The sequence below is a fragment of the Formica exsecta genome, unplaced genomic scaffold (genome assembly GCF_003651465.1).
Source record: "Formica exsecta isolate Colony F162 unplaced genomic scaffold, ASM365146v1 scaffold25, whole genome shotgun sequence".
Lineage (NCBI taxonomy): Eukaryota > Metazoa > Arthropoda > Insecta > Hymenoptera > Formicidae > Formica > Formica exsecta.
This window is the reverse complement of record NW_021849774.1, coordinates 30,002-46,952: the sequence shown is the minus strand read 5'-3', so window position 1 is coordinate 46,952 and position 16,951 is coordinate 30,002. Positions and strand designations below refer to the sequence as shown.

The window sequence follows — 16,951 nt, the reverse complement described above, 5'->3', positions numbered from 1 at the left end:
ACTTAATTGTTCATACTCTGAGCCTATTGCTGTTATTATTCGAACTTGACTCCTCGAATTTTCTACTTTGAACAGTACGATTATACATACAAATTCATTCGAATTTCTCGTCCAAGCTCTAACTTTAGCAAGAAACTCGCATTATAAGACATCGTTCAATTGTGTATCCCTGGAGATACCCTAATGTAAGCTAAGGCCAGACAAAGGAATATCGTCGACAAGCGAATACCTTCGGAGACAACTCCCATGTCTGGCGGTGGCTTTCTAGAGCGCTTTACTTCGCAATGCTCACATAATAATATCTACAAAATCGCAGATATCGTGTCACACGAATCTCATGCGTGTGGCATGAGGACGTCTGAATTACGCACAATTACACACGCTATTTTTGTACTACTTTGTCGATAATTTTCTGGGAAACTATTACATTACTCGATTCCTGGATGTGATATTCTATGATATATGTTGTAATACGAAGCAGCTTATAAAAAGCGAAAACAATGAAAGCAGCGACTTTCCTTATATCAAAATCTACTAGTAAATTTAGTAATGTGTTCCAGTTCGTTTATTCGTACGCAATTTTTTTAATTGGCTCAATTAACGTATATAACGGAAAATTATTAATTAATTAAATTTTATCAAATTCTTTAATCTCATTTTTGCTGAAAAGTCAAATCTCTTTGAGAAATATTGCTATGTTATTATAACGAATACATATATATACATTTTTATAGTTTTTCATCCTAGCTTCTATACTGTAATCTTATCTTAGGAATGTTACATATATAAAAATATAAGCAGCTGTGTGCCCACACAGATTTACGATTTTTATGCTAATTTTTTCTTGAAAGGTTTAATATTCTTGAACTCCATACGAACAAATATCCAACGTAATACGAAAAAATTATTTTAACTTTATATATTTTTAATTGATGATTATTTATTTTCTAATTGTTTTTCGTAGGCAATTCGAAGCGAATAGACAAGCGCTGAAAGAAATAGCGATCGTGAAGCTGGCTTTCGATCTTCGAGAATCAAACATTTGCAACTGCAGTCAAAATCAATTTCTAGCAATATCCTGCTTTAGTTTCTCGAAAGTACCGCTCTGAACGACCGGCATGATTTTATTAATACCCGTGGACTATGCCAGAAAGTGAAGAAAAAGCCTCGAGAGAGACGGCGCAGCTCGAGGGCCAAAAATAATCGGACCGGAGATGAATCTCGTATCTGGCTTGTCCCAGTGGCAGACGCCATCTGATCGTCAGATCTCTTCCGCGGATATCCGTGCCTATTTTCTAAAAAGTGGAGAAGCATTATACGTTTGATCAGAAACCAATATCCATCGCGGAGGAAGGAAAAGAAGACCGGAAAGAGGGACGCGGTTTAGTTTTGTTCATGCCGACGACGACAGGTCGATGTCTCGTCTCTTATTTCGCGCTGATGTTCGCCGTATGTCTGGCCAAAGACGCGCACATGTGAGTTCCGCATAGCGGTCCAGCGTGTAAGAAATAACGCGTAATGTGTCAAAAAAAAAAAAAAATCATAAAGTGTGACGCTTGAAGGATCTAGAACCTGTCGCGTCGCAATTTTCTTGTGTATAGATTTAGCTTTGGTTAAATGAACAAACGTTCTTCCTAAAAAGAGTTAACGAGTCGCCTTCATTAGATTTCATAGATTTTAAATTAACTTTCGATAAATAGGCAACACATTTTACATATCGAGATGATGAGTAAGTTGCTTGCATTCTTGTTTATCTTTTTGTAACGTTATACGAGGTTTCGTGTTTATCTAACGTATGCGTTTCTTTATCAACTTCTTAATTGCTTTCTCCGCGAAAGAGGGAGACAAATTTGCATAAAGTAGAAAATATAAAGCTAATTTTAATCCGCTGATCATCATTTATCATTTTAATTTATATAAAAAAATTGGTAGGATTTATATAAAAATTTATCAGATTATATCGCATGTATATCCATGTGCTTATAGTTACTTGTAATTTTAAATACTTACTTTTAAATACTTATATACTTAATTACATACTTAATTACTTTTAAATACCAATTAATAATTTTTCTTTTCCAGTGTTGGCAGATGGGCGGACAAGCTGGGTACCGAATTATGGGAACTCGCAAACGAAGTTGCTCGACCCCAGGAATTATTGGAAGTGAGTATACGTGCATGTTTATTCGAGATGATAAATATCGAATGATGAAGATTCGAGGAATCTCGCAGTTATCACATGCGATATGATATATATCTTAGATTCTGCATCATTTTTGTACGACAACAAATTCGAGCCTTATTGTATATTTTTGCAAATTATTTTGAGCTATTTATAATATGCAGCATATATATGTAAAATTTTATTTTGATATTTAATCCAGAATTTATCATGTGTAGAGACGAGTAATATATATCATTTTCAGTAATTTTTTTATAGTATTTCTTTCTTGTCTCTTTTCTTTACACAATATCCAAATTTTTCAAATATTTTTTTGATAATCCGATAAAGTGTGAGAGAAAGAATTAAACAGGTGGTACTGATCACTCCCATAGAAATACAAGAGCATGAATACGCGAGTCGAGGACAAGTCCGGAGAAGAACTGGTCAGCATAATCAGCGAGAATGTAGGTAGGATGCTGCGCCGGAAGATGGACGCAGTCACCTGCATTCGAATAGCGGCCGAAGCAGCGGTGGAGGATTGGGACAAGTCTCTTGTGGATGGCAATTTCTCTTACGTTTCCGGCAAGTGCAGCCCTGTCAACGGTAACTGGACACAGGATGAGCAATGCAAGAGGAACGTGACCGTATACAGGTGAGTGCGATTTACTCGGTCATCGTTCATTTTTTCTTTTTTAGGTTTCCTCTGGTGGGAATTAGTCACGGTGTTACCGAGGCTAATGCTGTAATAGCTTTCGGCAGGAATTAAGAATGGATGATACAAATGGAATATTACGAATAATTTTGAAAGAAATTTGCTTTCATGAATGTTAAATTAAGATTAACAAATAGATGAAACTGATTCCAGAGAGATGGAACTAACGGCGGACTCGCATTTTTACAATATTCCGGTCAACACAAGCTACTCGTCGGTTCACATACCAACTAACGTATTCGATCTTACGCAAGATGTCAAGGAGGATATTGTGAGGACTGAGCTGTTGGACGATACGTTTCGTCAGAATTACGAATCCGATCCGGCATTATCATGGCAATACTTCGGTTCGATCACCGGTATGCTCAGACAATATCCCGCCATGCAATGGCGAACAGGTATCGAGGATTACGATAACGATGATGACGATGAGGACGAGAGACCTGCCGATCTCTACGATTGCAGGGTGCGCAGTTGGTTTATCGAAGCAGCTACGTGCAGCAAGGACATGGTGATCTTAATAGACATCAGCGGCAGCATGACCGGCATGGGGAGGACGATTGGTACGCGAGATCGAAAAGAATCAAAGTTGAAAAAATTTATAAATAAAAATTTTTTAATTTATAATTTGGGTGCGACAAAAAGATTAAAAAAATGCAATTTCTTCAATATGATAAATTAATATCTATTATTTTTTAATTATCTTATCGCGATTATTAATTTTATGATTGAGGGATTGTAATATTTCGATTACTTTATTTGTGTGACCGAAATGACAATGTTGCGACAGCGAAGGCAACCGTGAGCTCGATCCTGGATACACTGTCAAACAATGACTTCGTCACGTTGCTAAAGTACGCCAATGAGACCACCGAGCTGGTGCCGTGCTTCAAGGACATGCTAATCCAAGCCACTCCGGAGAATCTCGACACGTTCAAGAAATCCATGGAAGACCCTGATAATCTCAAGACGGACGGCGTTGCCAATCTCACGGAGGCCTTCACCAAGGTGTTCAGCCTGCTTAAGACTTATCGGAAGTCGCGTGGTTGCGACGTCGACACGCCATGCAATCAGCTCATCATGCTCGTCACAGACGGCATTGCTGGAAATCTAACGGAGGTGAGATGTTTTTTGATACATGAACTTTTATCGCTCGCCAACCTATTTTATGGAAACTTTGCATGTTGACAAAACTATTGATAAGCATCATCGATAAACATAAAACTAACGCTAACTTGTTCTTCCTTTCTAGAGAAATCTTCTTTTTACACAAAAAATTTTAAAACTATTTAGAAATAAATAACGCTATAGTAATGATATTTTTAAATAATAATTGCAATAATATGTTGAGATAATAAAAACGATTATTTTATTTTATTTTATTATTAATATAAACCTACGTGAAATATAAAATTATGAAAATATATTTTGTTTGCAACTGGTCGATATTTCAAAGATTACATTATTTTTTGTACTACGCAAAACTATGCGTGAAGTGAAATATGAGAGCGATATATATGAAAATTAAAGCAGGTAATTAACATAAATTACCTTTTCTATGATATCTCAATTTTACGCATATTTATTCGCACTATATTTACTTGTCACAATTATATATCCTTAAAGTAGTATGGAACATTAGAAACAAAATTGTGCTGGGTAAAGTTTGTTAAGTATAATTTTGAATAAATCTCTCTCTTCTTTCCTGTCTTTTTCAAATTAAAAAATAAATTATTCATATTGTCAATTACATAATTATAATTGAGCAATGTGCATTGAGTAACCACAATTTAATATTTAATGACTTGCTTATTATCATGTAATGCTTTAAAATAACATTTTTATATATCAGTATTGCATGTATTAGTGTATACTTTTATCTTAATTTCTTAAATTAATATTAATTAGTTAAAATTCTTTTCTCTTAATTTAAATATTTAATTTTACACACATACATATATGTAACTAATTATGTAAACGGTTGAGAGTTTGACATTTATCCTTTTTTTGCTATCATTTATCTATTTTACACCGTATATGCAAATACAAGCGACATTTGTATCATTTGACGGCTTTTTTTTACGTTAAAGAAGCTAACGCAAACTCGAGGTATTAAGTTTAGAATATATGAGAGACGTATAAAACTATGTCCATTCCCAAGCAGAAAAGAAAATCACAATAATATCAAAATGTCATCAGAATGACATCATAACGACTATCAAAAGTCATTATGATGTCATTTTTATGTCATTTGATATTATTGTGATTTGCCCTTCTGCTTGGGTTTGTTTTTATCGTTTATCTCGTAAAAAGAACTTTTCTTTGCTTTTTGAGCAAAGTTGAGCAACTTTCTTTACAGAATAGATACAATAGTATAATAGTATTTATGATATATTTAATTAGTTCAAAAAATTGTCGAGAAGATTATTTATATTCGCCGTTCTCCTTAATTGAAGAACTCTTCCATTTTTAATTTTTAATTAATTTTATAATAATTTATTATTAATCTTACTTTATATAATAGAAAAAAATTCGCGCTGTTTGACTATTGAAAATAAACTTACAATTTATGCGCGGCAAACTAAAACACTTTAAGATTCTTTCCAATAAATATTCATCAACGTGGTCATCGTTTCCTGTTTCTTTGTCGTAGATACTCCAGAAATTGAATCGGGAAGAAAACGGTACTCACATACCGGTGCGGGTGTTCCCGTTTCTCTTGGGGATGGAGGTGATTAGCGTGAGCGAGACTGAAAGAATAGCATGCTTGAATCGCGGTTCCTGCAAGCACGTGCACACGCAAGAGGAAGTGCGCGAGCAAGTGCTGAAGTACATCCCGGTTGTAGCGCGTCCTCTGGTATTTCAGGGCGTGGTGCATCCCATTGTGTGGACGCACGTTTACGCCGATATCACGGTAGGACTTTCTTTAGAATTTTAACTTTAGTTTAATTATTCTTTTACAATTCTGTGAATATATCGAGCGAAAATCGCGTTAATTCATTTCCTCAATTAATATTTATGTCTCTACTTATTATCATATTTTATCAAGCATGGTGAGTCTTGTTTAATTGGAAAATATTACCGCGATTATAGGACATTTGTGCAAAAGATATTATAATTCGTGGTAAGGAAATCCTATTACTTTTCGAGAAGACTAATCTTTGCGTGTAAATATTAATTATTCTTTAAATTTGTATAGGGGAAAGTAGGGTAAAACCGATTAGGCGAGTCAAACCGGGCACCTCTGTTTCTTCGTGATAAGTGCTACTATCTTTGGCTAACTCGTGTTATTAGTTGTAGATTGATGCCATCATTATTTTGAGATGAACCGTACCCACGTGCACACGATATTTCTTTTTTGAGAGAAGTTCAAAATTTTCGGGCCAAAAAAGACCGATATCGGGGCAACAATCGAGTCGTTATGGTCTTTTTCTACAGAGTATCTGCTTCGATAAATGCAGCATTGCATTCTGTACATATTAGAGAATATATTGCATTAGTTTTGATTGTCACTTTGTATGCCGGAATATACAACCGCCATGTTTGTTATTTCCTTCGTGTTAGGGCAAAACCGGGTACTTACACATCTGATGTAATGAAAATAGGAAAAACTGTTATCCTGACTTTGTCTCTCTACAAAAAGCAGTTGGAAACGAAAACTACCACTCAGAAAAAAACTACTAAAAAAAAAAGTTTTTGGAGATCCCTAAAGTTAAAAAATTAAATAAGAAAGTCTTGCAGCAATGTAGAACAAGAGGATATCTTTATTTGTGATTTTTGTCAATAGAATACATCTTTGTATTGTATTTTGATTAAAATAAATCTAGATTTCGTAATTGCACGGTGTTTTACATGTTTTTAAATGGGTACCCGGTTTTACCTTACCGGTAGGGCAAAACCCAGTATTTTGACTTCTCCAAAAAAATCTTGTTATCCTTGGTAATCAAATATTTTTTTTCAGCAACTAGCCTTATTTTCTCATAGTTTAAAATCCACTAAAAACTATTAACAGTCAGCAAAATTTTTTTTACTCTGATTTTTTGTAGAAAGACAAATCCAAAAATGTACCCGGTTTTACCCTACTTTTCTCTATATTTTTTTGTCGCCATGGGAACAAGATTTTTCTTTCGTTTCCCGAAATTGTGCACAATGTTTCGAAAATATTTTGTTAAAATGATAGCGGACATAGTGGGAGAATAAAATAAACATACGTAAATCTCATCAGAATCCGGCACTTGCCGCTTGGCTGTGGCGGGTGATGGAACACAAGGATCAAAAGTCGCGCCTGCAAAAACACTTGAAGGGAAAACAGCTGGGCGTGCGAATGAGCGAGGATGCAATCTACATAATGCAGGTTGAGATATCAAAAAGCACTCCACCCCTTCCACGCGCTGCCTTTACTTTCCAGGCTTTTCAGGCTCTGTTTAGATCTGTATCGCACTGTATCTCCCTTTGACGTGTTCCTATGTTTCAACCCTCAAATACCAAACGGAAATACAAGATTTACGCGACGTGACATTAATAAAAATTTATTATCTTAGAAAAAATTTTGTATTTAAAAAATATATCGAGAATGATTGGATTGAAAAAAATTCGTTTTATATTTATGAGTAATTTATCGATTTCGTGAACTCTGTTTGGTAGTTCGTGTAATATCAAGCAAGGTAATTGAAAATTGACAAAGAACATTGATTTTAATAGATAAATACAATTGATTTTTAATAATTTTATAACAAATTTTAATTGTGTGTACAATTTTAATTACATAATTATAATTCACAACTAAGCATCTCAATTACCTTGCTCCCCCCAGATTAATCAAAAGCTTAGCAACCCAAGGGATTGGCCAACGTAGTTCGCTGTCAACTCGGAGAAGTGGACAAACATCCGTTTACCTTGCTCCCCCCAGATTAATCAAAAGCTTAGCAACCCAAGGGATTGGCCAACGTAGTTCGCTGAGCTGTCAACTCGGAGAAGTGGACAAACATCCGCAAGCAATTAATCGCTAGGCATCGGAACATCACTAATTGACACATTGAATAGTTTTCGGCGATTGACTGCCATTACTTGAGAACTTAATACCCAAGCTAGGTTTAGTACCCTGTTGGCTGGGCTTCGTCGATTTTTTTTCTATTTCTAATTTGATTTTCTATTTATTCATTTTTTAGCGTTAGAGATCAGTGTGAGGTGTCGTATAAAGTGTCTGCGATTCGAACGGACAAACGAAGACCCGATTCTTAAAAAAAAAAGCACTATACGACACAATTATACCGATCTAAAAGTATTACGCGTGACAAGTGCAAGTTTATACATGCAGTTTAACAATGTAGTCGATTGTTGGGAGATTTCGATTGTGCTTTTCGGTTCCGAGATACCCTTTACATATCTGATCCATACTATAATGACCGAGGGCAAATTAAATTAGTGTGGCCCTTTGCTTTAGTCCCGCCCTAGCGACGTGTCCGCTCCCATTAATGGAAATTGTAAAAGCAATGCGAATTATGTCGTCGTCGGTTCTCCATTCTCTGTGATCGCTCTGCATAGCTTGGCAAGGACGAGAACATTGAGGAGGATCCGTCCATCCTGAACACGACTGCCTGGCAGGAATATAGACTGCTGACTTCTGTGGGCACACCCGTGTTCGATCATAGGAGCAGCCGCGACAATGAGACACGTATGACGGAGGACAAGTTGCTCGGCGTGGCCGGCACGGACGTGTCGATCGACGACATCCGCAAGCTCACATTGCCGTATAAGCTCGGTGTGAATGGCTACGCCTTCATCGTGTCCAATAACGGTTACGTGATACTGCATCCAGATCTACGGCCGGTCTACAAAGGCCAGCTCAAATTGAACTATAATAGTGTCGATCTTACGGAGGTCGAGATACTTGACGACGGACGCGAGCCAAGGTAACATAACGTGCAACATCGTCAACGTGCTACGGTTTTCTTCTTTTTTTTTCTTTTTTTTTTTAAAGAAATTGTAGAACACAATAAATTGTATATATATATTTTTTAATTTATTCTCTTTTTTTATTCGAAAAGTATTCATTTTTTCAAAACGAGCGCAGGAATCCAGGTCCTGATATACTGGAGCTGAGATCAGCGCTGGTCGATCATAAGCGTGGTAGCATGAAAGGGATCCCCGTGAAGTTACATTACGATGATAATCGTCGTGTTACCCTCGAGAGACGCGATTACTTTTACGCGCCCTTACCCGGCACGCCGTTCAGCCTCGCGGTTGCCTTACCAAATTACGGAACTACTTGGATCAAGGTTGGAAATAGTAATTCCGTCAATTCTTAAATAGCCTTGCGCGTAAATTATTGCATTAACTATTAAATAATTATGCATACACATTAATTAATTTTACATCAAATGACAAATAATTGTCGATGGTAATATTAAATACACGCTCGAGTAATCGCATGCTAAATTCTTTAAGGTCGGCGATGAGATCCGCCGGAATCAAAATATGAATATCAATGTGTCGGACTATTTTACGGGCGATCACTGGCGCGTGCATCCAAGCTGGGTATATTGTCGCTACCATTACCTGGAGAACCACCAATTTAATTCTCCGGAAGACGAGCTACGCCACTTCCTGGCGTTGATGAGTCGACCCGGTTGGCGCTGGTCCGAGCAATACGAAGCTTATCCGTCCGCGGACGAGGACGTCGATCAGGAGCCCAATTGCGGCAGGCAGACGCTCAAGTACGATGATTACTATTGCAACAAAGAACTCATGCAGTTGCTTGTATTCGATGCCAAGGCGACGAACGACAGCTTTCGTTACGATTACATGGAGAACTTGCCGCCCAGTGCACAGAATCTAACGCAGTTTTACGGCATCTTTATAAGATTCATTGCGACGCAAAGCGGTCTGACCAGGTGGCATCATCTCAATGTCAGTAACCTGGCGGATGCGGATGACGGCATTGTCTTCGGCGATCTTCACAGGCGAGCGGTGAACGAACCCTGGTACAAGGGCGCGATCTTTCAAAGCGAGTTGGATCCGAACAGTATTTCTTTATCCGGTAAGAATTACATTCGCTAAAAGATGAGATAAACTCTTTTATAATTAATTTGCACCTATCAAAGTTCAAAAATTGTCAGAGGCGTCTTTATTTTTTGATTATATAGTGTGTTTCATTTACTATATACAGAGTTGTTTATTAGTGTATATATTACATAAAATAAAATTTTGTCACAGTACCCCGAGAAGTGAACGCGGATGCGGTGGTGACGGCATCGATGAGCCTTTCGCCTAAGGATGGTGGCAAGAAAGCGCCAGCGGCTGTAGTGGGCTTTCAGATGCCGATAACGGGTCTGTACAACCGATTCATCGAGCTTACTTCGGTGACGACGAACCCCGACATGAATTGCATTAATGATTGGATCGATTGCTATCTGTTGGACCAGAACGGTTACGTGGTTATTTCGCAGGAGTACAACATCACCGGACAATTTATGGGCACCGAGGAGGGCGCCATTATGAATTCCATGGTCGGCCAGGGCCTTTATAACTCGTACGACATCTATGACTATCAAGCTTGGTGCCATGTGGTTGTAAGTATTCGTACGAAAGAATTTATTTGGTGAGTTAAGAGGGAAGCCTTGTGGAACTGGTTAAAAATAAGATGATTTTTGGGATTTAAAAAAAAACAATTTAATGGATTTTGTTAAAACTTTCAGGGTATTTTAATTAATATTTAAAAAAGTAGAAAATTATTTTTTTTTGTCGTAAAATAATGGTAGTGTTAGAAATTATAAAAATATTTCGCCGCGGCCTCGGCGTCGGGATCGTCCATCGGCGTGCAGGATAGCGCCTGTTGTACTCGCCTGAAACAAAATTTGGAAAGATTTTATTTTTTTTAATAAGATTACACTATGGATGAACCACATTATACAAAAAAAGTGCAAAATTAAGAGAATGGCAGGACTTTGAAAAAAAAGTTGCGATTAAAACAAAAATTTTTGTTTTAATTATGCAAAAAAATAATTACATTTAACAATATCACTAAAAGTACTGGTTCATCCAAAGGGGAATGTATTTATCTACATGCTTGCACAGGAACAAGTCGATTGATTGAATATTTTTTGAGTTATGCTGCACGCCGATTTGAAAAAAGTCGTTTCGAGATAAACGTTTAAAGTTTTGGGTATTGAAAAGTAACAATTTTTGGAAACTTACAGCTGTTTTGCGCTAGTCTGCTATTCCAGGCCCATACAGTAAACCTTCTGCTTCCCCATAAAAATTTTGCAGCTCAATTTGTTGCTCTCTCCGAGCCGTTCGAGCCTCCTTTGTGCTGCTTAGGCTGCGGCGCTCCTGTCTCTTCAACCGTTCCGCGTCGCGAGTATCAGTGAAAAATTTACATTGCTGTCCAATAGAGATTTCTAGCGTTTCCATAATTTTTAATATGGCATAACAGCCTTCATTGAAAACACCAGCATCTATAAAAGCGGCGATCTCAATAATCTTTATGCCGAAATTCAAGTGTTTCGGAGCTGAGTCCCCATTCTCTTTTCCACGTGACCAATACACTCATTTTTCACTACTTGAAAATATATTTACACAAACATACACAAATTACACAGACATTCTGACATAAATACCGGCTCATGTTCAGAGCCTATTCATACAACGGACTAAACGAAGGAACGCGCCGCGCGCTTTCCGGTACACCTGCGTGACACGTAGCTGTAAAATCAGTAGCCTCGTTAATATTTCGAATTTCGATCTGTAACTTCAGGGACATATTTTTCAGATGTACTACTATTGATTTATATCGATTTATATCGAAAAAACGATTTTTTAAATCTTTTACACCAGGCTCTCCCCTTAAATTTAATTAAAGTCTATGATTGATTTTTTAACATTCATAAAAATTTGCGTGACAAAAAAGAAATAATTCCTACTTTAATTCTCATTTATTAATAATAAATGTTTTTATATTTATATACATTATTCATTGATTAATATTAATTCTCTATATAAAAAATATTATTTCAAGATTATATTAGAGTAATGAGGTTATTATTTTTCGGATTGCAAGCATTTTAAAAATAACACGGAAGTGATAGTGTAAAGCTATTTTTAGAGTTTGTATTGCTTTTACGAGAAGTAAGTTTTGTATTGCTTTTTAAGAAAACGAGAATGCGCAAATTGTTCCAGCAAACCGACAATTCTGCCAACAGCATAATGGAACCGTTGCGATACATGAGTAGGCTGTTAGTCTGGTTTTTGCTGCGATTGATGTGGCTGGCGACTCAATTCGTAAACTTGCCCGGTATCCACGGCAAGGTCCACTCCGACGAGGACGCGCCTGACCCGCCACCACCACCGGAACCATATCTCTATTACTACCCCTGCGATCAGAAACGAACGCTCTATATGCTGAACGAGACCGTCGCCACCAAAGGCATCACCAATCACTCCGATTACTGCTCAAGGCCGTTCTACGCTCAGAAAGTAAATATTCATTTATGCAAATTGGCTTTAATTGATATTGACTATACATATAATTTCACTGATCTAATCGTGATAGAAAGAGTAAGGTGAAATATAATATCTCCACTTGTGGTTATAAATATCTCGCCGAGTTTCTAATACCTTTTTACAAAACTGATCATATCGTTAGTAAAAAAAGAATGCAACTTTAAGCAGTTTTAATAATAAAAAAATATGAAGAGATTAAATGCCTATTGGCATTTAATGACTCATATTTCGAATCCTGAAACAAAAAGATTATCTTTACAAAAATATAGATTAGTAAGAAAAGAAAATTTTATACTTTTAAAAGCAGAAATTATTGAGTGAACTAGCATATTTCATCGACAAACCACTATAGTATCGTGCAGATCAAGTAGGATTATTACATAGGAATAATTAAAAATTAATATGCATTGTTATGCATTGGATAGAAAAAATGATAGTAGTTGCGTTTGCATACATTATACATATATTTAAATCGATATCTGTCATTAGCATAATAATTATATATATGACGTAATGTCGGTAGAGAAACTGATTGACAAGTCTCTGTCGAATATTAGCTTTAGAAAGAAAATTGAAATAGATTTATGAGAGATGTTTCTCGATTGATTTGTAATGTCGACGATCCTTATTTTTACTTTCTTACATCTTTTGCTTTTCAACTGATAGACATAATGTATGTTCCGTCTATTCTACTCGATTGCTTAACCGATCATTGAGTGTTTTTTTGTGTTTGAATGTTATGCAAATATTTTTTCCTTAAAAGAATCAATTTGCAAATCGTTTTGTCAATAAGATATTTAACATAAATCACCGACTTTTAGTGTCTGGCAAGATTTAGTGTATCTTTCAATTGAGATATTCTCATAGTACGCCGACCTTCTCAAGAAGTGACCTTCTTTATGTGCCAATTTTCTCTCTCTCTCTCTTTTTCTCTCTCTCTCTCTCTTTAGTGTATTAATATACAACCAAAGTATTGTATATTAATACAAGCGAAATAAATATTTTGTCAATATTTTTCAATAACTAATTTCGGTAGAGATTTCTCTGAAAACTGAATCTTATTAACATATATTTTGCAATATTTTGGAAAAAGAATTAAAAGTTGCATTCTAAAATATGGCAATTGGATTTTGAAAGAATAATTGCCACTTATGTACAGGTGACGCATACGAATCTCCTGTTGGTAGTGGTGAACAGCATGTATTCAACGTGCTACGAAAGACTGGAAGTAACCCCTGTCAACATCTCACCCTTAGAGTACACAAATAGCACGGCCGACAAACCTTGTCACAAAATTCCGCTGAACGCTTTGAAGAGGCGCAGGTTGAAAAATTGCTTTACGGAACATCCTCTGGAACTTGAAATCGATTGCGGAGGAGCCTCTGAATTGACAATGTCCCTGTTGTTGTTATGGATTACCATTGTTAAGATTCTGTATGCTTTTGTATGACGATAAAACTCAGTCTTATACATATACTTACATATATATATACATATATATATATATATATTCTCATAAATAAAGATTTTAAATTACTTAAATTACTAATAAATACAAAATTCTAATAAATAAAAATTTTTAATTACTTGAAATGAATCTATAACAGTGTATCTTTTAACCGGCATAGCTTTAGCTGTAATAAATTATTCTCTATGACATTGTTATATGTAAAAAAACAATTTTTTTAAACTTTAATAGTATAAATTAATTGTTATAATTTCTGTTGTTCTTTTCTGCTACAGATTTCTTATATTTATGGAAATATTATAATCTGGCTTGTATATCTCTATTAGAAAAGTTGAAAAGTTAAAAATATTCAAATGAGCATCATACATTATCAATAACACTTATTAAAAATGTAATATATAGGAGATGGTACAATATGCTTCAAGCACATATTTACATCAAGTCGATTTTGTTTAATTAATGTATGGTTTAAGGCAAATTGGCAGCACGTGTGACAGTAATAAGTACTATTACCAACTTCTTTCCCGACAACTGAGCGCACAATCGAAGGACCAACGATTCTATCTGACCTGACAGTCGGTGTGGTCGGCGCGTCGTTCGGTTCATGTCGTGCGCAAGCCTAGTCGAAAAATCGATAAGCTCGAAAGGCGCATAAGCCCCGAATGAGTCGCCACAGAGTTAGTGAGCGCGTACCGTACACGACGATACCAACAACGACGTCTACAAGAACGATTGACGTGAGCATTATTGATGTGAGACACGAGCCTCAGTTTTGTTTACCGTCTCCTTGCGCGAACACAATCCCTTATCCCTCCATCCGAGGAGCGGATCAACAAGGTGGCTAAAAGAGGTGGTCAGGGAAAGTTATGAGGCCCTGCTTCATACCTATCGTCGTCGTCCTGATCCTGATCGAGGCACCCGATCGTAGCGACAGTATCTCCTTTAAAACGTACGTACCTCGTGGTCTGTTCATTTCCTGTAGTAATATCCTTACAGCTTGACAACAACAACACGATTCGCCTGATCGTTCCGTCGTATTCATATATACACGATAATGAGATGATGAAAGATATTTAGGTGAACCGTGAAGGACTGTGTCTCTTGATGAAACTGTCATGTGTGTTGACGGCACGTTTCATAGAAGACGAACTTTCGGGAATAAAGGAAAATTTTACGGTCGTTTATCATTGAAGATACTTGTTTTATTACAAAAATTTTAACAATCGTGTTTATTGCGTTCACGCAATTTAAATATAGTTAATTACTGTATGTTTTCAAAGGACCCCGCACGTTTCCTATGGAAAAATGACCCCGGTCAAATTGCTCCGTTCTGAAATATGTTGTAGTTTTTATAATTCTGAACAAATTTTTCCTGTGTCACAACCACGTAAAATCAAAGGGTAGAGAAATATGGAGCTATGAAGTCATAGAATCTGAATGTATGCCATATCTCTTTCAGATAACCTGATGCCTTTTTTTAATGGGTATATATGCACGTGTATTCGTAAATGTTGTATGCGTATGCGTGCGAGCGTGTGTGCGTGCGATCGTGTGTGTGTGTGCGCGCGCGCGTGCGTACGTGTGTATACAGGGTGTCTGGTAAAGATTGTGCCAACGCTCGTGAGCGGGTAGAGCATAGTAATCTGAAATGTGACAGTCGCATTCGACTGGTTCGACAACAAACCGATATATACAAGTCGCCATGTCGCTATATGTATATGTATATACCAGAAGATATATCTAACAGATATTCATATATACAGGGTGTCCGGTAAAGATTGTGCCAACGCTCGTGAGCGGGTAGAGCACAGTAAACTGAACATAAAAGTCCTGTAACATTTTTTTATATAACGCGTAATAAAGGAATTATTATTGAGTAAAATCTGGCCAATCAGCGCCAACCTTTAGCCGAGCGCACGTCAGTGAGCTCCGCGCTGTGAAGTGTGCGCCGCATACTATCAGGCGGGCGGCTCACCGACGTGCGACCGGCTAAAAATCGGCGCTAATTGACCAGATTTTACTCAATAATAACTCCTTTATTAAGCGTTATATAAAAAAAACGTTACAGGACTTTTCTGTTCAGTTTACTGTGCTCTAGCCGCTCACGAGCGTTGGCACAATCTTTACCGGACATCTTGTATATAAAGTGTTTCATGAATACACTCGCACTCATAAAACTACTAACCTAATCTAATCCCAAACGAACAAATATTCATATATACACATACACACACACACACATACGCGCGTGCGCGTGCGCGCACACGCACACACGCTCGAACGCGCGCACGCACACATACACACATGATCGCACGCATGCACACTCGCACGCACACACGCTCGCACGCACACGCACACAACATTCACGAATACACGTGCATATATACCCATTACACATAAAAAGAATCATCAGATTATCTGAAAGAGATATGGCAGACACTCAGATTCTATGACTTCAAAGCTTCATATTTCTCTATCCTTTGATTTTACGTGGTTGTGACACAGGAAAAATTTGTTCAGAATTATAAAAACTACAACATATTTCAGAACGGAGCAATTTGACCGGGATCACTTTTCCATAGGAAACGTGCGGAATCCTTTACGATATTTTTTTTAGAGAAGTTTAATTTTCTTTTTTTTAAGAAGGCAAATTCTTTGATTTACTCATATATGTGTGAAAAAAAGTTATGGCTCACATATGTATATTCGTCATTTCTTTTCGAGAGATGGATTTCTTTCACGAATGAGATCACCATTGTTTTATCAGATTGTTATCATGTTCAGATTATTAGTCACACAATGTTATTGTTGCCTACAAACTGCTTTTTGATAACATTTTATTTATTGTATGAAGAAAGAAACTGATGATGAAGCAAGAAATATATAATGATGATATAGTAAACATAATTTTCCATATATAAATATTTGTCCGAATGATGCGCCTGGACTATATAGCAAAATAGCATTGTGCACTGTCAAAAATATAAGACGAGAGAATGTAATAATATAAAATAGTGCACATAAATTTTTTAATTACAAACAAAATGGTAATAAAATAAAAATTTATTCCAGAATACTTTTTAATTAAAATTATATATAATAATTA

General features: G+C 36.5%; 2 protein-coding genes across 11 annotated transcripts in view; both read left to right on the top strand.

The window, feature by feature from the left end:
* The first annotated feature begins 7 nt into the window (after positions 1-7).
* LOC115236493 (voltage-dependent calcium channel subunit alpha-2/delta-3) lies at positions 8-13,862 on the top strand. Of its 4 annotated transcripts, none has more exons than XM_029808989.1 (13): positions 8-1,475; positions 2,083-2,164; positions 2,557-2,816; positions 3,030-3,439; positions 3,667-3,995; positions 5,530-5,790; positions 7,102-7,230; positions 8,421-8,788; positions 8,950-9,154; positions 9,324-9,915; positions 10,092-10,447; positions 12,054-12,350; positions 13,537-13,862. In XM_029808989.1, exons 1-13 carry the CDS (start codon positions 1,396-1,398, stop codon positions 13,825-13,827), a joined length of 3,660 nt encoding a protein of 1,219 aa, XP_029664849.1. In that variant the 5' UTR covers positions 8-1,395; the 3' UTR covers positions 13,828-13,862. The 4 variants fall into 4 exon arrangements, with proteins under 4 accessions (XP_029664849.1, XP_029664852.1, XP_029664850.1 ...); XM_029808992.1 differs by lacking the exon at positions 13,537-13,862 and having other exon boundaries at positions 10,092-10,205; positions 10,301-10,447; positions 12,054-12,127; XM_029808990.1 differs by lacking the exon at positions 7,102-7,230.
* Positions 13,863-14,175: 313 nt separating this feature from the next.
* LOC115236492 (voltage-dependent calcium channel subunit alpha-2/delta-3) overlaps positions 14,176-16,951 on the top strand; it is a 20,197-nt gene continuing 17,421 nt past the window's right edge. For 6 of the 7 annotated variants that reach the window (XM_029808988.1, XM_029808986.1, XM_029808984.1 and 3 more), the window contains exon 1: positions 14,712-14,794. In XM_029808988.1, the coding sequence (XP_029664848.1) occupies positions 14,712-14,794 (83 nt within the window). Of the gene's footprint in view, positions 14,795-16,951 lie in introns of all 7 variants that reach the window. The other variant, XM_029808981.1, reaches the window with a different exon arrangement.

Excerpts from the sequence above, each read along its gene's own strand:
- LOC115236493 (XM_029808989.1), top strand. The coding sequence starts at position 1,396 with ATGCCGACGACGACAGGTCGATGTCTCGTCTCTTATTTCGCGCTGATG. Across the intron at positions 3,440-3,666 it reads CGGCATGGGGAGGACGATTG|CGAAGGCAACCGTGAGCTCG; the intron begins GTACGCGAGATC and ends ATGTTGCGACAG. Across the intron at positions 10,448-12,053 it reads AAGCTTGGTGCCATGTGGTT|CAAACCGACAATTCTGCCAA; the intron begins GTAAGTATTCGT and ends AAATTGTTCCAG.